This window comes from Paramormyrops kingsleyae, chromosome 7 (assembly GCF_048594095.1).
Source record: "Paramormyrops kingsleyae isolate MSU_618 chromosome 7, PKINGS_0.4, whole genome shotgun sequence".
NCBI classification, from domain to species: Eukaryota; Metazoa; Chordata; class Actinopteri; order Osteoglossiformes; family Mormyridae; genus Paramormyrops; species Paramormyrops kingsleyae.
Window position 1 is genome coordinate 6,402,654 of NC_132803.1, and position 25,271 is coordinate 6,427,924.

At 38.6% G+C, this 25,271-nt stretch overlaps 1 protein-coding gene across 1 annotated transcript; it reads left to right on the forward strand.

Annotated features, from left to right (window-relative positions):
• On the forward strand, positions 1 to 25,001 carry fam219aa (family with sequence similarity 219 member Aa). Its single transcript, XM_023838942.2, has 6 exons — positions 1 to 266; positions 12,916 to 13,015; positions 17,697 to 17,799; positions 19,369 to 19,449; positions 20,413 to 20,467; positions 21,072 to 25,001. Exons 1-6 carry the CDS (start codon positions 207 to 209, stop codon positions 21,228 to 21,230), a joined length of 558 nt encoding a protein of 185 aa, XP_023694710.1. The 5' UTR covers positions 1 to 206; the 3' UTR covers positions 21,231 to 25,001.
• The last annotated feature ends 270 nt before the right edge of the window (positions 25,002 to 25,271 follow it).

Consider the following 25,271-nt stretch of genomic DNA (forward strand, 5'->3'; position numbering starts at 1 on the left):
AGCTCTTGTTGTTGAGTCACCGCTCCCGGGCAGTATAGCCGCGATCTTAGCGAGCTGCAGCTAGCTGGCATGAAGCAGGCGAGCAGCATCCTCGGTCTCCGCTGACACCTTCTCACCAAACATCTCTGTGACACAAAGTCAAGTCATAACTGCTGACCGCTATTCATACAGCCTCGCAGCGAAGACGCCGGAGAGCTTCTTCCAAAATGATGGAAGAAATAGACAGATTTCAAGTGCCGACAGTCCACTCAGAGATGCAGCCATTGGTAAGAGTTGGTGATATATTATAGCCGACGCGCGTTTCATTTTGGATTAACACGATCTCACGTTTACTGTATGGCTTTTCAGCTTGCGCATGTTTTTTCTTATTAGAAATAACGGGGAAATGCAACGTGGCTGTTATGTCTTGCGGGTGACGTTTCAGTGTGAATCATGCCAAGAAAAAAAAATGCAGGCAAGTGCAGTATTGAATGCGATAACACAGTAAACAGCTAGAAATCAATTTATGCTGCTCACTGTAGGCTGCTACAATGGGACAGTTTGACTGTAAGGTTAGTCACTTTCATGGTTGTTTTTATTTACTTTAATAGTTTTGCGGCCAAAGTCGAAATGACTTATGAGCGTGACTTTTATTCATACTGTTTAATTATAATATCTTGTTTGGTGGTATGGATGAATAGATAGCCGGTGGAATCATTGCCGATGCAGTCTCCGTGGTGTTCGGATGCGGAGGAGCGGCGGTTTTGTTCCCTGAAGTACAGTATACTGCGTCTAGTCGTTACTGCTACAGGGGGACGCCCCAGGCTATACGGGGCCGCTGGGGAAACAACCTCATCATGCACAGGATAACTGATATTAATCACCCACAAATGCCGATCATAAGTGGATATAAATATAGGAAATCTCCGCCGTCTCCCTTCTTTTTATTTATACTGTCCTCGTGAATATGCCTATAGTACAAGTTCATCAACAATGCACATTTATATAGACCTACTATATCTTCCTTTGTGTAATTTTAGATGCCGTATATAAGAGCATTTTTATACACCCCGCGACTCGGTACTGCATGAGTGAACCGGATGATGGGTGGATGAAAATTTTGATAACTGACATTTACTGCTTGAACTGCATAACACTAGTTTTCTTAGTTTAGGGAAAGACGTACAGTTCAGCTACATTAATTTTTTGATGATTTCAATATTTTGAAATCTGCATGAAATGTGGTGGCAGACCTCTTCTGTTTAATAAAATTCTTTATTATTATTAGTACGACAACTACAGCTACTATAACATATTTTTACATTATTTTATTATCTGGTTAGCATGGTACAGTATGACATTCAGGGTTTCATATTATTGATTTTTCTATGTGACTGACAAATGAATCTTCCAATAAGTTGACCTAAAGTATAAGCATATTTGTTTCATTGCTGCTTTAAATAAACAATAAAAGTCTTCTTGATATCCTGATAATGAATGAATTATGCACTCGAAATATTATTGTATTATGTTACAGGAACTGCTGAAAATGGTTGGACAGTTTTATTGACATGAGCTTGTATCAATATGAGTTAAGCATGAGTTTAAATAAGCTTTCATTTATAATTTACTGCTCTTTCACATTTAAATAAACATTTGCATGGAATTTATTTATTTGATAGTTTAGGGTAGCTTTTTGAGTATGAAAAAAATAAAGTGACACTTTCATTAAGTTGCACTTAATTTGGTAAGACGCCATGCATCCATATCACGGTTGGCCATATGCTTGAACATCCTGAAGCATAATACATTTAAATGATTCATATTCAGTTTTCTCATGCCGTTTTCACATTAGACTGCAAGCTTACATTTCCGTAGATTATTCAGTCTCTCAAATTATACAGAATTAATTCCTTTTCACAGAATAGAACATATACTGCATATTACTAAGTAAAATTGCCTCTGAGTAGATTATATTTCTTTCTGACTTGTCTGCTCTTATAACTCAACAATTTACTTGACTTCTAACAGTAAGGATAGGGAAACACACTTTTAAAAATACACCTTTTTTGATATCCCACATGCATTTGAGCAGTGACCCATGGCATTAAAGTTAAAAGCTCAACAGATGCCCTCACAGTGTTACATCCGAAGTGCAATGTGTCCACAGCAGGGTGCTGTTCTGTAGGCGGGGCCATAGTGAGTATCTGTGATATTTTGTAGCTTTGTTGGTTGCTTTTTTAAGTTCAGAGAAATGCATGCAGATTGTGTCTGAAGGACAGCAGTGTTCGCACGGTGGCCCGCGTATTTAAATTCAAGTAATCTGATGTTTAAATTTTGGAATGAAAGAAAGTCATTACTGTATATAATTAATGTATTCTGCATATATTTTGAAGAACTTCATTATGTATGTCAGCTATATTCAAGCAGTCTCCAGTGTTCCAGTTGAAGAGTTTAGGAATTTATTCAGAAGTACAGTATAAAGTTCAGTAGACATGCCCAGCTTTTCATCTGAAAGTGAACAAATTTGAACTGAACACTTAATCCAGTAGGAAATTACATTTACCAGGCAGTGTGACTCATATATCAGGTCTGTAATTGTTAGCAGTCAGAATAAATTATATAGTCTGGAAATGTTGGAAACTCAGTTTTAGGGCAGGGTGTAAGCAACTGTAATACTGTTTTCTCACATTTTCATTTCATATTAATTATCGTTAGGGACCACTATTGTTTCTGTTAGGATTTATTATTATTATTATTATTTTTATTTTTTTTTCTTCTTCCCTAAAATGAAATGGGCAGCCTAAACCATAAGACCGAGACCTACCAATTTGGTGGGAAAATGTGAATTCCTACCCACTACTCAGACCATCTGACCTAATTCAGACACTCAGTGGCGAGCGCTGTTTCCTTTATGCAGATATCTTCTGACCCATTAGTCCTAGAGTTAAAATTCTTTTTTCTCTAGATATAGGCAGCCATGCCATAACAACTCAGACTACCATTTCTATCACACCATATCTTTATCTCGTTCATGCTTCAGCCAATCATCATCAAACTACGTGATATACTGTAGGAGGGTACCGGGGAATGACCCTCCAAATTTGGAACTGATCAGTAAATAGGGAGCTCTACAGCAATTGAACATGTGTCTCTAAACCTACAAAACCAGTGCAACTGACATTTTACTAATTTCTCTTTGAATAATATATAATTGGTCAAAATCCTTTTTACTTTCGGTTCTGTGACTCATGCCAAATCAAAATATATTTACTGTTTAGTGGCAGTCACTTGCATTTCCTTGTGATTTTTGTAAATTCAATAAAAGACATGTTTCTATTAATACTACAGTTGCCACCCCACCTAGCCAGGTCTGTTAGCAGGTCAATCAGCACACTGCCCTTATACATGACTAATAAACCTTTTTTTCAACCTCTGCACACATGTTTTTAGGTTGAAGATAAAGGCTTTTTCAAGTTTTGAGACGAATCGCTCCAAAATTGAAGCAATGGTGCTTAGTAGCAGCAAAGCGAAGGATGAGATGATTAAATTCTTATCCTTGTGAATACGGTCAATCTATTTGTCATTATCCAAATCCAAAAAGCACATGAAAATTGTATTTCTTTCCTGTACTATAAGCCTTTTTGGATGAAATTGTCAAAAAGAAATTTCTCCATAGCTCCTATGTAAGCATTAACTGAGCAACTTTCCCACCGTAAACTTTAATTACGTTACTGGTCATAACAGTTTGATGTATACATCAATAAGCGTTCATGCTCATATAGCTTTTAGTAGCCAAGAGTCAGTCTGAATGGCTGATTAAGCAGAAAATTAAGTAGCACACAAGTTATATATTCTTCATTAATGAGGATTCGGCTATTGAGCAGTAATTGTGAGCAAGGTCATTTACAAAGACAAGCCCAGTAAAAGTGAAGTTAATGTAAGCCATTAATAATGTTTGTCTGAGAGTAATGAAGAATGCTGTGTAATGTGTAGCATAAGGTTGAGTCAGGATAATGACTATAAATCACAGGATACATTCGTTTTTTTCTTCAAAAAAATTCTGAAATGCATTCTGAATGATGTTGACATTTATCATTTTATAGAAGAATAGAAATTCAAATTAGATGGTCTCCATCTGTTTATTGTGTCTCTGTGTATTTAATGTGTTTGTGTCACTGTACATTAATATATTTATGGTTCTCTCATTCTAAATTAATCCTCGTATTAAAGTTCTGTAAGCATCAGCCATTGTTCTGTAATACCTCTTGCTCTAAAGTAATATGAATGACATCAGTCAAGTGATGCATTCATTTTCCTGTTTATCGGTTCGTCCTTGATTTTGATCTACTGACTGGAGAGGAGAAAACATATAAATAAGTTCAGAAAATGATAGGCTGCTTAGCTAAAATGATCACAAATGCTTTAAAATGCCAACCAAAACCTGAAAGACGTGGATGACAATGGAAAACTACCATTCAGATGGATTGAAGAATGGCCAAAATGGCAAAGCCAATGATCAGCTCCAGGAAGATCAAAGAAGGTCTAAAGTTACCTGTGAGTACTGTTACAATCAGATGACGTCTATGTGAAGCCAAGCTATCTGCAAAAAGCCCCCGCGAAGTCCCATTGCTGAAAAAAAGACATGCTGAAGACAATTTGCCAAAGAACACACTGACTGGCCTGAAGTAAAACATTTTGTGGACTGATGAAAGCAAGATTGTTCTTTTTGGGTCAAACACTGAATTCAAGCCACAGTGCACTGTGAAGACAGTGAAGCATGGTGGCGCAAGCATCATGATATGGGGATGTTTCTCATACTGTACTACGGTGTTGGGTCTATTTATCTCAAACCAGGGATCATGGATCAGTTTGAATACCTCAAAACACTTGAAGAGGTCCTGTTGCCTTATGGCGAAGAAGAAATGCCCTTGAAATGGGTGTTTCAACAAGACAACGAGCCCAAACACACCAGTAAACCAGCAACTTGGTTCCAGTCCATGCAACAAGATAGTTATGGAATGGCCAACCCAATCCCCAGACCTTAATTCAATAGATAACTTGTGGGGTGATATCAAAAATGCTGTTTCTGAGGCAAAACCAAGAAATGCAGAAGAATTGTGGAATGTAGTCCAATCATCCTGGGCTGAAATACCTGTTCACAGGTGCCAGAAGTTGGTCGACACAGATGTGTAGCAGTTCTCAGAAACAGCGGTTATACAACTAAATATTAGTTCAGTGAAAAGGAAAGCAAAATCTTGAAACATTTTTTTCAGTTTATACAGTGAATGTTTGAGTTCATAAAGAAGTATGCAGACATACTTTTTTTGAGAAGCCTAACTCACTTTCTGTGAATTTTTCTGTCAGTTTTTCTTCATGTTTTGATTTGAGATCAGTGTGTTTATGGAAATAAAAGCTATTATAAGGATTTTGAGCTTTATTCACTTTTTTCTGAACAAAACTGTACGTGTATGTGTGTTTGTGTGTGTGTATGTATAGCGTAAATACACATATGTATATATGTGTGTGTGTGTATATGACTGTGTATATATGTGTTCCATGCTGTTAGGTAATTTTTCAGTTCAGAGTACATCATGTATCCTTCAAATCCCCTCGGAGTGGGATTCTGAGCTGCAGTTAGATGTATACATGTGTACATGTAACCACCATTGACTACTGTATATGGTTGTTACGTTGCCGTTTGACTAAAAAAAAAAGAAAAGAAAAAAGTTTAAAGTGCCTTTAAGATTTTATGAATTTTAATACTTCTGCTTTTATTTTAAACCATATTGTCCTTCTGTCCATCCACTGGTGGTCTTCATGGGTCTCAGTTACTCCCTCCTCCCAAAATGGTCTCACAGTGGCTATTTGTTCAGCCCTGTGAGCCATGAATAAGGGGCTCTATGCAGTAGGTGCTGAGTTAGCCGTGAGTTAGCCGTTTTGGCAGGGTTCCAAAGGCCAGCCCCTGACCCTAACACTTTCTTTGTCTGGCATTGCTGCATTGGATTTTTCTGTTACTATTAATTGAAAAGAACTTATTAAATCGTAGCTTGTGTTGTATTTTATTATCATCACTGTTACTGTTATAGAATCCTGAGTCAGGGCAGAAAAGTCCTTAGTAATGTACTCTCTAGCTTTTCATTTTAAAACAACTGCATATTTTAATTAATTTGTGGTGAACATGAATTTAAAAATACCTGTGTATTAGCCAATTTAAATATTCAATCAAAGCATTTGTTCTTGACTTGACCTTGTACAAACTCAACTTTTTGACTCAGGCAGTAGCTAAATTCACAAGTAGATGTTCAACACTGAAGAAGCGTTAATTGTTAATTGTGAGTTGGTTACTGCTAGTGCTGGTTACTGCCATTAAGGATGGGAAATACCACTGATTTTGTCGATCTTATTTGATCCCATGCCAAGGTCGGTATTGCTGATATGATCCTGATATTCTAGTCTTTTGAGTGGATTAAATGGAGGAATAGTACTGAACTGTATTGGGAAAAAATCACAATGGAATGTTTGACATTTTTGCAATAAATTTTATGATATTTATAAAACAAAAATGGATATGCAAAATTTACCCAAAATAAAGTATAGCCAAATGGAACTCTACCAATACAATCTGTTGAAGAAGTAGGTGGTGTTGCCTTGAGTTTAAGCAACAGACACAAAGTCGTGCCAACAGAGATCTTGCTTTTGCTCAATATCGTCTCTGTGGAATACAAAATATTTACACACAGCGGAAGACAAATTTTATGACCAGTTCTTCACTCATTTTTGTTAAATTTGTCACAAACGCATCACACTCAGTACATTTACATTTACAGCTAAGTCGAGCTCTGCTTATTTTCCAGTTGACCTATTACGTGTCAGAGGTGAAAAAAATAATAAAATGAGAAATAATGGATGTGGACAAATGACACAAGCTTTAATTCTTGTCTTGGAGAACATATACTAAAAATCATTAAAATTGCAAAACTTGCTAGTTTTTTTTTCCTATGACAAAGTAAAAAGTTTAAGCGAGACTTAAAGTTGCTGCGCTGTAATATCCATACCAAATCGGATGTGCATAGCATGCGATGTTGGTATTAATATTGAAAGAATCGATATTTCAGTATTGATCTGCACATCCCTAAGTTAAAAACTCGAAGACTCTAACACATCAGTTAAATCAGCAATTTGGAAGCATTTTGGTTTCACAATAAACTACATCAATAGGAGAGTAGCTGATGAGACTGATAGGACTTGGACACATTCCTGGAAACATCCAACATGCTGACTCATTTGAGATGACATCATCCAAATTTGTGTACAATGAAAAGAAGGCAGAAGGAACCCATGCAAGTTGGTCTGCCCATTACAATTAAGGTGCTTTTGTCAGGAAATTTTGACCAGGCTAAGAAAAAACAAAAAAAACTAATGCTGCAAGGGTCTTTATCACTACATATATGTGACCATGCTTGATATGCTCACAGTGCTTGAGTCCCACTACAATATTCTCTGCCGAGTGCATTTCAGTCAGTCTGCAGTGCCCGCCCTCGATAGATGAGCTACTTAGACAATAAATGGAAAAATCTGTACTGCTAAGGTTTATTATGATGATTATGACCAGCCTTGTTTTGAATTTTCATTCATGTTACACTTTTATTGTTACATTTTGGTATCTTGACATGTCAACAGATATATTGCCTTTTGATTTACAGCTGTTCTTAATGGTATTTCTTTGCAGTTTTAATAATAATAAATCATTTCAAAACAAAATCTTTTTTTCCTGCTTTACCGAAATTTCACCAATTCAAAATCTGAGGTTTGGACCAAACCATGAATTTTTGGTGGCATTACTGCCCTAGTTGTAGCATCCCATGACCCTGTAGTGCATAAGCATTTAGAAGGATGTTACAGCGCATCTTTCTTTAATGCTGGGAGGGTGATTCCTCAGGAACAGCAGTCTCATACTTTATCTTCAGTAAGTTTCTCCTTGTGACTTTTTTGGGAGTCATAGTGTCATCTGTTACATTTATAGATTGTATGTCAGTGTGCTTTTTTAAAGGAATGGTGACAGCCTGTCACATGAAATTGATGATACATGAAGTAATGAACTTTGGATTGAGAAAAATAAATCAACTGGTGATCACAACCAACCCAGCAGCAATACTTACAATTAATATCAGTAATTGTTGTTGTTTTAAATTAACCCCATCCATTACTGGCCGTCCGTTGCTGTCGTTTGAATGAAGCCCATCTGTTGTTATTGTTTTTCCGCCATGTCTGACTGTCAGCTTCAAGTAGGTTTGATTTGTATCAAGCAAGATAGCCCACAATACTCTGGGGCCGGAATACTGTCCCAGCAGATAGTATTTATAGTTTTCCATGTATCTTCATGTATATGAATTGCTTGGTTGATCGATTTTGTGCACATTAGTAATGTGAAATGACAGGGCAGCTTTAAAATGCATTAATTTATGGCTATACTCCAGACTGGAAAGGGGGCTGTGGGAACGACATCATTGTGTTCCCCGCACAACCCCATCCTCAGCTCTACCCATATAATCTGTACTCCCTGGTTGAAACTGGGTTTGGACAAGTGCCATGTCTTCCAGAATAAGTTGAATCGGGAGACATTGCATTATTTTAAAATAAATTTACTACATTAGCGGTCATGTTTTCTTTAGACAAGAACATCAATAACAAAAACGTAAAATTTAATTAAGCTGAAAATGAATTAAAGAGCTCAAAGTTGCAAATTGAGAGCATGAAAAAGTAAAAAGCATGCACATTTTAGGGCTTATGTGAGCTTTATCTGGTAGGTCTTGGGAACATTAAACTGTGCGCATAATGTAATACATCGTGCCCACAAAAAAAATAAAAATAAAAAAATACTATCTGTGCCCCCCCCCCCCCAGGGCTCCGTCTGTATCATCAGTGTATCTGTTACAGTTATTATTGTTATGTCACGGAAAATATTAGTCATAGTACAAATGAGAAATAAGTACAATATAAATATTTTGACAAAAAATATGATTAATATAAAACTTTCAAACTCTATATATCGCAGTAATACAAATTATAATAAGATAATTGGAAGGAAAACCTGAGAAGTTGAAATATAAAGGCTGATGGACAATAATCTTGTACTAGTTAATCTCCCAACTTGGGCAGGTTAACCAACACCCCCTGGGCACCAACGACCTCCGACAACCACTCGTGATTAAAAGGGAAAGTCGTGATTAAACGGGAAAGTTCTGATTGTCTTCTGCGCCCGTGTTTTGTAGTTCCTGTGCCATGTACAGCGTAAACTGTCCTTCCAACATTCCTGACAGCAGTGTCTGCCAGAAATGTTTAGTCATAGTAGAGTTGGAGGTCAGGATTCGCGCATTGGAGGAGCACATTAGTACCTTAGTGGAAATTAAGCATATTGAGGGATTTTTTAGATACGGCTCAATGGGAGCATACAGCCAGCTTAGATCAGGCAGTTATCCCTCCTCCCATGACGGTCTCCAGTCCAGCTCCGGTGCCGGCAGTCAGCACATGCGAGTCCTGGGTCACTGTCAGGACCTCAAAGCCAAGAGATCCTGTACACCAGTCAGCTTTGGTTAGCAACAGGTTCTCTGCTCCTTGCAGTGTGTTTGCCGGAGTGGAAAAGGTGCTTTTAACTGGAGACTCCATGGTTATAAATGTTAGAGTTTCTAACAGCCGTAAAGCAGTGGTTTCTGTAACATGCCAGAGTTTCCAACATCGTGGCAAAATCGGACTCCCGACAATCTGACGTATTAAAGAGGAGCTTCATTCTTATGTGTGCAAAAGCTAAAACAAAATGCCGGAATCTAATTGTCTCTGGTCCCTTACTAATTCTCTATAGTAGGCTGCTTTCCCAAAACTGTAACTGTTTATAGACTTGGTGTGATTATGCTGTCTCAAAAGGTGCCATAGTTTACCTACCAGACTTCTGAAAGGACCTCATGGCCTTAGTTTTGTACAGAAACCTCTGGGCTTTAGGTGTGGAGCAAGCCTGGCAGCTGTTTTGAACTCAATCTTAAAAAACTATTCAAAGTCATAAAACATTTTACATCATTTGAAGAAATTATACTTCAAATGATATAGGTCCCGCCCATCTTCATTCTTATAGGATACGGACCACCTGAACTATACACATCATTTCTGACTGAATTTGGGGAACTATTACTATGTTCTCCACATACAGTACATCTGTTGCCAAATTGCTTTCCTTAATCACCACTAGTCACATGACATCATGGTGCTATTGATTAGAGAAGTGGATTTATAGAAATCATATGTATGCAGGTAAATCATTGGAATGTGTTAATACAGGTCCTCACAGTGTGAATTTTAGTTTTTGTCAAACATCTTTTGTTTCTGTTCATCTATGCTTCCTCTATTTCTGTATACTGTAACAACAAGCATAAAAAACCCCCTTTTACGTAACCCATGTTTTTCTCACTCAATGTAAGAGCTATACAGGAACATCTGTATTAGCCTGTATCAATAATTAATTTTAATAAGTAATTATAATCTTACATTCCCTATTGTTTGTCAGACTACAGGCTATTTTCTTTGAGCCAAACTAAAATTTCAGACGAGCACATCAAGTCCACAGTGACATTCAGAATGTACCGGCAAAGTGTGACTATTCACTTTGAGATGAAACACTTCAAAGCCAAATCTGCACATGCTGACTTTCTGGTGACCCATGAGTGGATGCTAATAAGGCAGAGGCGTGAAATGTAGACGTGCGAGCTTGAAAGAAGAGGAAATGGAGAAGGAAAGTCACGCAAACCGCTGTTTGGTCACATGGCCGTCTTCCAAGAGTCAGTGGAAAGAGGCTCTTTCGCATTTTGTGGTGGCAGGGTTTTTGATAAACCTTCCTGCTGATAAAATGGAGGTGCTATTTACTAATTAACGACTTCCATGCGATTTGGCATCCATTTGGTGTTGCATAATATTATCAAGACATAATAGCTGGGCTCAGAATGAACCTCGTAGATTGCTTGGACCACTGAACTTATGAAATTTACCATTCAGCTTGAGAGAGCTTGCTCTTGCGCTGCTGGTGTTGTGTGAAAACACCCAATGTCACACTCCTCCATGCTGAAGATACATGTATTCCCCGCTCTCAGGCAGTGTTGGGAAATGAAATAAAGTCCTTTTTCCCCGGATAATGCTTCACTCAAGGACTTCTGCAAAAAATACAAATAATCAGCCTCCCACTGCTGTCTGAATACATGTGGGGCTGAAGATAAATTTTGACAATCTGACTTGTTTTTTTCACAGATGAGTAATGATGGTAGTGTAGAGCACAACTGAGCATTTCTTATCAAAACTACTGCACTTGGATAAATGAACGTGCTAGAAAAAATCATGTAAATATACACAAATCATATGAGTACCTCATGTCTGAAACTGCCTGAAACTTATACCAAGAATAAACATTGGATGGATGGATGGATGGAGGGACAAATGGATGGGCAGAAGTAAGGAAGGACAGAAGGATTTTATTGATCCCAATCAAGAAATGTAGCATCATATTCTTTTGCATTGCATCATATTGTATTGAATAATATTGTTGAATCGCACTGCATCACAATAGGGGTGAATCATATCGTCGCATTAGTGGATGCTTCATATTTACAATATCTTTAATGTATTGGATCTTTGGCAATGCATCGAGGTGTGTATCACATCGGCCTCAGTGATAGAGATGCACATTGCTAGTGTACAAGTTTACTCCACACTGCAGTTGATATAGTTGAGTAAAAGTATTTTTCACACTATAGTTTTTTTTTTATTTTATTTTGTTCATCGAGGCTGTTCACTGATCTAAAGCTTTTAATTATGGTTGATTGCTTGTTGTGATTGATCATTTATTATAGCAGGTTGCTAATTGTGACAGGTCATGATTGACAAATGACAGATTATGAGGGATTGGTGAAACTTGATTATGTGTGTGAACATGTTTTCTTTTATGCATTAGATATTGTAGCAGTTCATGAACAAGACATTTCTAAGGTTGTATTTTAAGAGCTATGTGGGTAAGCCATACTGTAGTTTAGTTTGACTAGAAATGTTAAAGGAGCAATGTAAACAATGTCTAAATGTATGTACAGCAAAAAGGCGTTATTTTACTCCCCTTTCCGAAACATGAGTGTCTCATGTAGGAGTTCTGCTTTGAAAGTCTTGCCAGAAGTACCAAGTCAGCATTTTTTGTAGCAATTTTATTACGTCAAATCATGTATGAGAGCATAATTTGAAAACATTATCACGCTGGACAAGTTAATGATGGTTCTGTTTTAATTCAAGCAAAGCCCTGTGCAATCCAGGCTTCTGTGGCATTCTGAATCAGGCCCATCCAAACGGTTCTGTTTTCCAAATGACCTAAGAATATAAAGTCGATTGTCCCCCGGTGCTAAGTAACAGAATGCTGAGTCAAGGTGTTTGGTCTCGGCTGCAGCACAGGGGAGTGTGCAGTGTGAAAGGAAATCGAGTTCAGGCTGTAGTGAGCTGAACGCCTCCTTGCCACATCGCTGTACACACTCCTCTGGGCAGGAAAGGGGAGCACAGGGCAGGAGCGGCCGTCAAACAATCTTTATTGCCTCTCTCTGGGTGGAGAAAAATGACTGTTACTTCCAGCAAATGCAATAAGACCTGGACTGCTTTATTAAATATTTAACTGAATGAATCAAAAATATGTATGTTACTTTGGATAAATATTTAGAGTACGGTAAACCATTCATTTCGCATTCAATATGCTGAGGAGGCAAGATTCAAACCCCCAGCCAGTGTGCCATTCAGAATATACCAGCATTCGTTCCTATGTTTAATTGGAAGGAATTTGCAGTGTCACACACTAAATTTCCCGTAATAACTGCTGCAGTTACCACTGTGCATTCATTTGTTGTTTTTTGTTTATTTTCCCAGGACCCTTCAGCTTCTTCTGTTTCAGAGGGTGATTCAGACACGAGGGAAGGGGAATCAGTAGCCATCAATTATAAGCCGTCTCCGTTACAGGTGAAAATCGGTGAGTTTTGTTTGGTTCTTGTGGCCTGTATGTCTGATGGAATTTTGACTGGATGCTTTGAAGCGTTGTCAACAACCAGTCTTTGTGTTGTGTGTGTAAAGTTTAAGCTGCTTACATATTTAGCATTTATTTTTGAAGTTGTTAATTTCACGTTTCATTCAGACCCATCGCCACATGTATATAAGTTCAAACCCCTAACTATGCAGTCAGTCAGAACGGGTCGTTCTGAAGAGCTCAGTCAATTTCAGCATAGTACTATCATAGGGTGCCACCTTTGCAATAAGTCAGTTTGTGAAATTTCGTCTGTGCTAGATATTCCACGATCAACTGTAAGTGGTATTATTGCAATGTGGAAGCATTTAGGAACAACAGAAACTCAGCCACGACTGGCAGACCATGTAAAGTAACGGAGCGGGGTCTCCCAGTGTTGAGCAGCATAGTGCGTCGCCAACGCTCTGTTGACTCAATAACTGCAGTGTTCCAAACTTCCTCTGGCATTAACCTGTCGCCACTGGACTCTGGAGCAGTGGAAGTATGTTCTGTGCAGTGACGAGTCACGCTTCTCTGTCTGGCAGTCTGATGAATGAGTCTGGGTTTGGTGAATTCCAAGAAAACGTTACCTGTCTGATTGCATTGTGCCAACTGTAAAGTGTAAAGAGGAGGGATAATGGTATGGGGTTGTTTTTCAGGGGTTGGGCTAAGCTCCTTAGTTCCAGTGAAGGGAACTATAAATGCTTCAGCATACCAAGACATTTTGGACAATTCTATGCTTCCAACTTTGTGTGGAACAGTTTGGGGAAGGCCCTTTTCTGTTTGAGCATGACTGTGCCCCAGTACACAAGCAAGGTCCATAAAGACATGGTTGGGTGAGTTTGGTGTGAATGAACTTGACTGGCCCACAAAGAGCACTGACCTCAACCCCATCAAACACCTTTGCAATGAACTATAACGGAGATTGTGAGCCAGGCCTTCACGTCCAACATCAGTGCCTGACCTCACAAATACTCTTCTGGATGAATGGGCAAAAATTCCCACAGACACTGTTATAGCTGCAAAGGGGCGACCAACTCCATACTGATGCCTGTGGATTTAATGGCCAGGTGCTCCAATACTTTTGTCTAGAGATGCACCGATTGACCGGCTAGTGATCGGAATCGGCCGATTTTTTGTATGATCGACCCAGATCGGTGACCGTCTGCCGATGCTTTTATTTCCAGCAGCAGCGCAGGCAATTACGTCACAACTACGCGCACACTCACAGTCTGATGATAACATGTCGTTGGTGTGGAAGTTCTTTTCTGTGAGTGGAGATGACACAAAGATCGCAGTTTGTAACGTTTGTAAAGCAGAAATACATCGTGGGGGAACAAGCTCAAAAACGTTCGGAAGAACAAACCTAATAAGACACTTAAAACGCTATCATTTAGCTGAATATGCCCAGTTTAAAAAGGGGAAAGTGGCTAAAGCTAGCGCGCCGGAATTTATTTTATACTTTACAACACACTTTATTTAATATTTTTATTTTGTTGTGAGAAGATCCTGTCATGTTTAATAATTTATTTTATTATAAAATAAATTTAAATGAATGTCATATGCTTTCATTACAGTTCTATAAAAAAATCGGAACCGGCAAAAATCGGAATCGGCAGGTCACACTTACTGTAATATCGGAAATCGGAATCGGCCAAGAAATTTGCAATCGGTGCATCTCTACTTTTGTCGATATAATATTTCAAGGGGAGTTGAAGCCCATCAAAACGTGTGCATCTCTGTCTGTCCCAGTCTCTCACAGTAGTGCAAGTACATGCACTGCGGCTTTGGATTGCGAGTACACATTACTACTGAATCTGTTTTTTTACTCATTTTAATTGAAATAATTTTTTTCATCATTCGTTTAGCCCAGTTGATTCGCCTACTAGGCAAATTGACAAGGCTGATGGCCCTTGAATCCTGCCTAATGCTGATATACTTTGTATATAATTATATATTTCAATATACTATTACATTGAATGTATATAATTATATGAATTATTTACATGTGACTTAATACAGCCATCCAGAGCACATAGTGAAAAATGCATTTAAGTGCATTTAAGTCAGTGGCAGAATGCGCTTAAGGGTCATTCACATGCGATATGCCCATATTTTGGTGTTTCTGTGCCCAAAGCGCGTAAATCACCTAAGCACACTTAAAGCCCAGATTTAAGTCGATGGGAGAATATGCTTAGGTCAAAATGTGAAGCAACCTTTTTTATCTTAAGCACTATGGAGAATCAACCTCTAATTGAAAGATCCTACTGTTAAAAATATACTTTGATTTGTAAATACTGTCCTTGTTGATTGTGGCTAATCCCATGTATATATAGTAAACATATAAAGATGCAATTTGTCTCTTAGTTTCAGGCCATGTGATCAACCCCCCCCACCCTCCCAAATTTTAAAAAATTATTTATAATTAGCATTAAGTATAGGTAGAGTTACTGCATGTTTTCTATTTGGCGGTATGACTTTGGTTTATTGCCATACCTGCCTGGGGAACGTGGTTTATCGGACACATTTGCAAATGAGCTGCATCCTCATATATTGTGCAGATAAAGCTTTTCCGGTTGCAAAGTCTGATGAAAGTAACTAAATAAGAAAACCAAGTTTTGAACAGTGTGAGGTAGGGGTGTGAGAAAATCTTATTTTTAGGGGGCCTAAGCACATTTAGAGCAAGTTAGAAAATGTATAGATCCGCATTTCCTAACAATCTGTTTATCACACATGTATATGTAGACTAGGCAAGTTGACTACTAGTTTACAGACATCTAATTACTAACCAATCAACTCCAGGCTCCATGCTACACAGATAGCAGTTACTTTCTGGATGTCAGAAGGCCGGGCTTCACCGTAGGATGACCAAGAGGTGCAGCTGCAAAATCATAATGCAAATTGATTTAATTTCATGCGGTGTCCAGTATGGGATCCCCTTGGTACATTTTGCCAGCCAAATATTTCAGGGGGGGGTCAAATCCTTAGTTTTACTACCTGGCTTTTTGCCCGCATGTATGGTCTCATGCCTTCGTTAGATATAGATTCAAATACAGACTAACAGTCTGCAGGCATCTCAGATGAGATGTGTAGGATATTAAACAGGCATGATTCCGCATGTCCGCAGAGCAAAGAATCCTTGAGAGTCGTCAGATTTTTAATGCCTGTTTTTAACACATTTTGAAAGTCTTTCTGAATTTGCTTTGGCGAATTAAAATCTTTGCAGTAAACATTCACTTTGTCTCCATGTATGTATTCAGTTCTATCTGGACCCATCGTCACGCAGTAGGACACAGCGTCACGCAGTTAATAATGCATCAAGCCATCTTGCAAACACATACGCAGTTCTGGGTTGTGATGAGCCTAGAGTCTATCCCTGGCAGCATAGCGCAGATGACAGGGATGCCAGTCCTTCACAAACATGCATAAAGTCTGTTATCTGGAGACGTCACTTAACCACAACCATAGTACCTGGAGGAATCCCATATATATTATTACCATGCTGGTCTGCTGGTGGGTTTATATATGAATGGGGATTGAACAGTTCGTTCCATACACACCCAGGATAATTGGGGGCTCTTTCCATTGAATTATCCATGACAGTAACTGGCACATGAAATTGAACAATCCGCTTCACCATGGATGGTGCGATGAGAAAGTGAAAGACGCTAATGAGGAAAAGCAAGGAAAGTCGTTTTGCTTCTGAGATCTCTGGCTGGTACCATTTAGAAATGAAAGACAGGGAAATCCATCACTTATAAATCTGCTCTTTCTGCATTTCGAATTAACCGCCCCCTAAGTAGAACACAGTTGCTGCTGCTGTTTTTCCCCTTTGAAACCACAAGCCTGAGGACCAAGGCTTTCCATCATCCATCTTCTGTACGCGCTTATCCTATGCAGCGTTGTGGGGGTCCTGAACCTGTCCTGTAAGCTGTGGGCACAAGGAACAGAGTAACCCAGGAAGGGGCATTAACCCATTGCTGGATGGAGACACACACACACGCACACACACCTATGAGCAACTTTGCAACTCCAATTCACCTTAATTTGTTTGTGGACTGGGGGGGGGGTTTACTGGAGAACTTGGAGGAAACCCCATGACATGCGCACACACACACACACACACACACAGCCAGGGTGGGGACTCAAACCACTGTGCCAGCCCTCAAGGTTTTCAACACCAGAAATAACTTTTTTTTTTTTTTTTTTTTTTTACATTAGGTACATTATCATATAAGTTTACTTTAGATGCTTTGTTGCTCTAAATTCAGTGCTACTTTGCTTGACCTGGTTTATATTTAACAGATAAAATAAGCTTCAAAAATTAAAAACTGAAATGTTCACTTGATGAATTATCTTAAGAGAAAAAAGCTGTTACATCATTCTCATATGTTGTGCTATGTACAGTATTGCCAATATGTCTAAAACTGGGGGGGTGGGGGAGGAAATTATTACTGTAATTTTATTCAGTGAAGTGTACTGTTTGCCTTCCAGTGATGGGTAATTAAAGGATTTGGGTCAAGTGTGATGTTTCTGGGGTTTAGTGCCACACCTGTCTGGAGAATGTTAATTACCATGTCTCTGTTTGTGGTGGGGTTCAGTCATGTCTGCCTGTCAGGGTTTAACAGCATGTTTGTCTTGGGATTGGCAGAAAAGCAGAGGGAGCTGGCCAGGAAGGGCTCAGTGAAGAACGGCAACGTGGGAAGTCCAGTTAATCAGCAGCCCAAGAAGAACAATGTCATGGCCCGGACAAGGTCAGCCTAGGGGCTAAGCTGTATGGGCGTGCTCACAAAAATATATTACAACTTTTAAACTTATTTTTAATGTGATATTATGTTTCATAATGCAGAAATTGTGTTTTAAATTGGAGGCTATAATGCATATAGGAAAGCTGTCAATGTATATGACCAGGGACCTGATTTATCAAACTTCATCACGAAGAAATATTTATGCACAACAAGAAAAAAAACAATTTGGGTTTATAAAACCTGGCATACGCACAATTCCTCTCTAATGTTGGAACTATCTTGTAAATCTGCATACGTGCAAGAGCCTGAAATCCCGCCCAGTTGCAGCCCAGATATAACCATAAATGGTCAATGCAAATGAGATGTATTATCATATAATACGCAAATCAAGCCTTTCTGGTAGAAAAGTCTGACAATAGGTAAGTGTGAGACAACACTGCTAACCACTGTGCCGCCATTTGTACTTGAAAGGCAACACCTGGCCGTTTTAGCATTAGAATATATACAAATAAACAGGAATATAATAAAAAGTACAGGAATTTCTTGTGTCCTCCAAAATGTCACTCATATCTTGTTGAATGGCTAGAACAACAATGCTTCAGTTCCCAAAACTCTGAATTAACTTCATGAGGAATTTACTTCCCAAACAAGTTCTGTTAAAAGGTGAGTTCAACAAATACTAAGTGAATTAAAAAAAGGTTGCTGCATGTTTGTATAAGGCAATTATTCAAATATTTTGAGATTTTTAGAATCCAAGACTTACCATAAGTACCATATTTTGTGCCACAAGTGCAAAAATAACAGCTCAGAACAACAGTGGTGCACAGAAAGGCTTCTTGGGACACACAGCTTATCTACTTTTGAAGCAGTTCTGTACCGTGCTTGAAGTAGGGGAAAGCAGGTGCTGGGACTTGCCTTGTTATTCACTACCAGGCGCTGGTACTTGCATTGTTATTCACTACCAGGCGCTGATACTTGCCTTGTTATTCACTACCGGGCGCTGGTACTTGCCTTGTTATTCACTACTCGGCGCTGGGACTTGCCTTGTTATTCACTACCCGGCGCTGGGACTTGCCTTGTTATTCACTACCAGGTGCTGGGACTTGCCTTGTTACTGAGTACCAGGTACCAGTACTCCTTTTGTTATTCAGTATCACCAGATATTGAGAAGTCCTGGTACTCGGAGGAGAAAAGCAAAGAGGTGCTGGTACTGTGTGCTGTTGAACTCCAGCCCATTTCAATCACTGGTTCTGAAGCCAAAAGTGGGTCCTACTACCAAATTGTTGTACATAAATTATGTTAAATTTAGTTGAAATGTTTAATTTCCCGAAGTGTAGCTGCAGGTGCATCCCTGCCTGCTTTTTTCCTTTTTGGAGGATGGTGGGGATATTATTATTTGTGCCTGTTTGTTAGGGTATATTCTTAATTACTCAGTGCCTCATCAAGATCTGTCTATCTGTTAGAGAGAAATAGAAGTATAAAGAACTTTCTATACATTGTTTTCCTGAGTTCCAAAAAAGTGTTCTTTTCATGCTTTCTCTCATGCCAACCCTCTCTCTCTCTCTCATTTCCCAGACTGGTTGTCCCTAATAAAGGATACTCCTCACTAGATCAAAGCCCAGATGAAAAGCCTCTGGTAGCTCTGGACACAGACAGGTATTGTGAACCTGACAGTGAGTAGATAGGAGTCACAGGGTCTATAATGCAATTTTTTAAAAACTTTTCCTGCAAGAAGCACTTTGTCAGTTTGGACAGGAGGATTCAGTTTGAAGAAAGTAGACCTAGTAGAGTGTTAAACTGTAACTTAAATTCTTCCGGTGCCATTTCAGAAAAGATCCTGTGCCATTCTTTAGTGCAGCACAGTTTTTTTGGTCCAAATTGACATCCACCCAATAATCTTCTTCTTGTCTAACCCCATTGAGGGCCTGATTGAAAACTGAACTGAATTTCAGGGAAGATATTTGGATAAAAGGTTTACATTGGTGTGGACCTGAGTGTGCATTGTCAAATAATGGTATTACCCTGGTATAATGGCATGTAAGTTGCAAAGCTGCAGAGTGGAAAGCAACCAGTATGCTGTTAACCGCAAATGGTTGAACCTGTTTGCTTTAGATTATTCTTGGTTTCAGTTGGTTTAAACCAGGGGTGTCAAACTGCAGTCCTGAGGGGCCGGAGCCCTGTGTAGCTTAGTTCTTTCCCTGTTCCACCACAAATGATTCAGCTCAACTGCTATGTGGTAATTAGCACAAGGAGTTGAATCAGGTGTGTTAAACGAGGGGAAACCCAAAAATGTGCAGGGCTCCGGCCCCCCAGGACTGGAGTCTGACACCTGTGGTTTAAACTAACCTGTACACTCATAGTAACCCATGATGAGACCATTTTACAAGGCCTCATTTCATCCAAATCCAGGGTACATGACACACATGATGCATTATCGCATTATTTTACACTAATATATGCTAACAATCCAAGGAAAGTACTAATCTAGCAGACAGTACAGAAATGAAAGATAGTGATAGAGTTCTGGTCTAGTAGATTAGAAGGTTTCATTCTAATTATCTGCTGTGGGGAGAGCTGGAACCCTGTTGCCTGACTTGTCTGTCTTTGTTTTTTATTCAGTGACGATGACTTTGACATGTCCAGATACTCTTCTTCAGGATACTCCTCTGCTGAGGTGAGATACCTGAGGGGCCATAAGTCTGTACACTACCGCTAATCACACTGTGACATCACCACACTCATCCAAGCTTACTGCCATGGCTTTAGCACAAACATCACCTCATCTGTCTAGTGCCATATGTCATTTTACATATTTTATATTTGTATGCTTTTCACCAAGACCACATTCCACTCTCCATCCATTTTCTGTCCCCCTGATAATGTCTAGAGGTTCAATGCAGAAAAAAAATTCTTATTTATTTTAGTAACATTGCTGCTTTTATTTATTCTTTTACTTATTACTACTGTTACCAGTACCAGTACTACGGGTATTACTAGCACTCATACTAGTACTGTTACTGATATTATGAATAATACTATCATCACTCTGTGCTACTACTCATCAATATTATACCTAATACTACCATTACCAGTACTAATATGACTAATGCTCACACTGCTGCTACAGCTACTACTTGGACTAGCAGCGCTACTAGCACTGAAATGCCATTAATAACATTTAACTAAATGTAGCCATCAAGGCTTTTTGTTCATGTATAAATTATGCAAACACTGTCGACCACTAAGGTAACAGTTGTGTTTGCTGTGCTTCCCTGCAGCAGATCAACCAGGACCTGAATATACAGCTCCTGAAGGACGGCTACCGACTAGACGAGATCCCTGACGACGAGGACCTGGACCTCATCCCCCCCAAATCCGTTAACCCCACCTGCATGTGTTGCCAGGGATCCTCCTCTGCCGCTTGTCAGATCCAGTAACCTGCATTATCCCTGCCCACTGCACCTCTGTCTGCAGTGAGTTTACCAGTAGAACTGCAGCAGAGCAAGAGTTAAACGTTAAATAATATTAAGAAAGGAATATAGTTCAGTAAAAAGGAGAAACATAAAAAAACAGAAAGGTAGACAAACAGCCGTTGCTTCCTCCTATGGTAGGACATGGTTCTTATCTCCGTCCAGCAGTTTGGGAACTTGTGGGGAAAAAAAAACACAGTTCTGGCTGCTTATGGCAAAAGATAAAAACTAAATTTTTTTTTTCTCTCCCAGAGCAACTACTGATTTGGTGATGGGTTAACAACACTGATTGGATTTGGGTTCATTCTCTTCCCCTGATACAGTGAAGATGGTGCAGTGAGTGTACCTGACTGGGAAAATGATTTAGAAAAATCCTGGATGCGACAGTAGAGCATGGAGTGTATGTAAAAGATTCTGAAAGATAGTGAGGTCTTCATATCCCCTGTGGGATTTTTGGGTAGTACTGTGAACTCAATTCTTTTTGACACTAAAGGTAGTACTGTAGCAAATGCTTGGGAGTTGCACTCGTCTACAGTCTGACAGACACTTTTATTGTTTGTATTCTATTTTTTATTTAAACGTCCTTTGCTTCGTGTATTTTTGTCAACTGTGAGTAATAGTTTTGAGGTGAACAGACTGAGACATCCTGGACTTCCTTTCTGTTTCACAGGTGCTTTCATGCTATCCTTCCAGTACCCCCTTCTCACTCTGTCATTTAGAGAAACACTTTGGAATAAGAATAAATAAATTAAAGAATAAATTTGGCATCTCAAATATAAAAGGTGACTGACAGTAAAAAAAATTACGGATGCAGAGCAAGGATTTGCTGTAATTTCTGTTAAGTTCTATACAACATTGCATGCTATAGTATCATTTACAGTACACATTGTACTCACCAGTTCTGTAAATATCAGTGATTTGGTTTTGTTTTTTTGGTGAAACTTTATGTTGTTGGAATAACAACATTTCTGAAGCACTTTAGCGTTGACTGACAGAGCAGAACTTTGTGACTGTAACTGACTGACATCACCTTGACTGGAGTCTGATGTGCCACTGAAAGAAGTCCCAACAGGTACCCAAATGCCCGTCAGCCAAACAATGGCAAGATAGCTGCTTAGAATGTGGACTTTTCATTGCTCAGGTGCCCAGGGCTGTTCTGCAAAGTCATCTGTTCAGCTAATTTGCTCCCCTGAGGCCTGGAGCCACTATGGTGTACCGCCTCTTCCCCTGAGCAAAATTGTACAGTATACTTCCAAACTGCGGTTTAGCATTCTATTAACTTTTAATGCTCTACCATTACTAAAACCCATACTGAGCAGAAGATGACATATGCTTGATTCAAGTGCAATCCAGCACCGTTTCATTTAATTGTTTGCTTGTTCTGGTGCATTAACGCTACATCAGTTCCGTTTCATTGCAGTGTGTTTTGGGCATAAACACACAGGAACAGTGTGCTTTTGAAGGTGAATTCACAGATTTCAGACGTTTCAGGCAGGTGTACTAATGAGCTATGCAGACATTGGTGGGCCTTCAAGACACGGAAAGGTTTTACAACATCCTTTCATTCTCTTTTTTAATGTTTATCTCCTTTTGCCTCACTCTGCCATGGGGTATTCATCTGTGGCATGTTTGTTTATTTCTTCCTCTTCCCATTATGGGAACAGGTTTTATGGCGTGAAAAAAATGCTTTTTTCAGGCTTTTGTATGAAACCATGGGCAACAATTATTGGCACATTTATTAGGCTAAATATATTACTAATTAATCCAGATGGGAAAGGAGCTGTAGACCTCAAAACTAGCATGTTCTTGTGGAAAAAAAATTCTGCTTTCTCATTATTTCTGTCTCTTAAACGCCACTGCATTTGGTTCAGATAAACTGCAAAAGGAATCAGTGGAAGGACATTTTATATTCATTTAGTCAAAGATTTCTTCTGGGTTTTCCCAAAAGTGGACACTATTATCAGGCTATCAAAAGGTATTTAGGGGAATAGTAAGAACATATCTAAATCTGTAAATGGAGCGAGATGACTAAATGAGGTGTGAAATTACACTTTGCCAACTTGGGAGAGTTGAATGTGATATTTTTTTATTTTAAGTTATGTAGCTTTGCAGCTTACATTTCAGTATTAATTTCACTGATAATGTTTGTTTTGATATGTTATTATTTCTGGAATGTTCCACTATGTGGCAATTATAAAAGACAGAACAAGCAATTATTGCAGTTTTCAAAATGTAAAAAATATTGTTGAGATATGGTTTTACTGTGCCTCATTTGCAGCATTTCAGAAGTTCAAGTAGTAAAACATCTTTAGATCTGTTGCTTTTCATATTTTTGAAGATGTTTGTTCATTTCTTTAGAAGTGTTAATCCAGTTACCCTGACAGATAGTTGTAATGCAGAGGGTCATAATGTTATACTGTTTAAACCCAGAATTTGAGAGTTTTGTTTTCAATAGTTTTGACTTTTCCATGTGCAGAAGCCTGACAAGCACTTGCTTCTAAACCCTGTGAAGCTGATCACCTTTGCATGACTGTCAGTATGTTCTGTCTGGATTCTCACTGAAAATACACACATGCACATGCCAACATCTTTACATGCCAATTAACAGTAATTGAGGAACGTTCCAGCAAGTGGAATTTTATGTATCAGATGGAAATCTCTTCTTGCTGGTTGACCTGTGCCTAAAACTCAATGAATGATAGAGCAGTTTGCAATATATGTCCTTTCCCTTTAAACCTGCTTCCTTATGGGATTGGAAGATTATTCTTTGGAGCCCCCTGAATTTTGCCCCTGAGTCAATTATCCCAACTGAAACCGGGAAGTTTAGTGAGAATAGATAACTGCTCTGCTTTTCATTTGGGGTGTGTTTTCTTAAAGCAGTATGTTTTCTAGTGGTTGTCTTCAAACAAAACTGCTGTTCATTCCTTTATCATTAATGATGGTATATGGAAAATGTTCAGAATTCATATTCTGTAAGTCTATTACTGTCTACGCGCCTTCATTTTCTTGATCTGAGTGGCATGCATTGACTTTCTAATGCACATGATTGGGGAGAAAATGAACCTATTTTGAAAGTTCCATTCACAGTGAATTATATCTAATACATGTTCTTTTAAATCCCTGCTCTGTAACTTTGTGTGGTCATAGAAAATTTAGGACTGGACTTGAGAGAACTGAGAATAAATGATTGTTTTATTTTCTCCTTAAAGTTCTCTCTCTCTGGCAGATCTATATTGTTATGTCTGATTCTTTGATTGATAAGAGTATACAAGCACATTCTGTACTGTTCTTTCTTGATGGCTGGGATTTCTTTCTTTGGGTCAGTTTACAGTGTAATAAATTTTGGTTACCTAGGATTTCACCACCAGGTCTCCTCAACACAATGACTTTGCTCTGTTTAAAAAAACCATAAAGGGATAAATGCCAATTAATGTATCATTTTTATTGAGATCTCAAAATCACATTTGCTCACAGCTCTGAATAAGTTTGCTAAATTAGAGTATGCCTTAATTGATTCATTTTATAGAACTTATATTTATTGCCATGGTTATTTTAATTTATTTATGAAAAGAAATGTATGCTTTTTAACATATGGAGGTTCATTATTATTATTATTATTATTATTATTATTATTATTATTATTATTATGTGAACATTTCCATACCAGTATTTAACATTATTGTTCTGTGTAGTATTACATATCAATGAATTAAACACAAGTGACATGTCAAATGAAAATGGCCTTCATTTTGTTCATTTGAATCCAGATATCTTCTATTTACAAGCATTCATCCAGTCTTTGTTCACATTGAGGGTAAAGCCTGTCTAAGTCACACGAGGCCCCAGGTAGGTGATAACCTCGATAGTGGGAGTGAACGAGTGCGGGAATGTTTTTCTGTATGGGTGGGGAGGGTCTCAGAATTAGTGGAATAGAGATCACATGACTGTGTCTCAAGCGATTGTAGTATAAAGACATCTGAGCCCGGAAGGTTCAGTCACTGGTTAATC

Bases quoted from the DNA above. Each gene is read 5' to 3' on its own strand.
- fam219aa (XM_023838942.2), top strand. From the start codon at position 207: ATGATGGAAGAAATAGACAGATTTCAAGTGCCGACAGTCCACTCAGAG. The intron at 19,450-20,412 runs GTATTGTGAACC...TTTTTTATTCAG, and splicing joins GTAGCTCTGGACACAGACAG to TGACGATGACTTTGACATGT. The intron at 20,468-21,071 runs GTGAGATACCTG...GCTTCCCTGCAG, and splicing joins CAGGATACTCCTCTGCTGAG to CAGATCAACCAGGACCTGAA.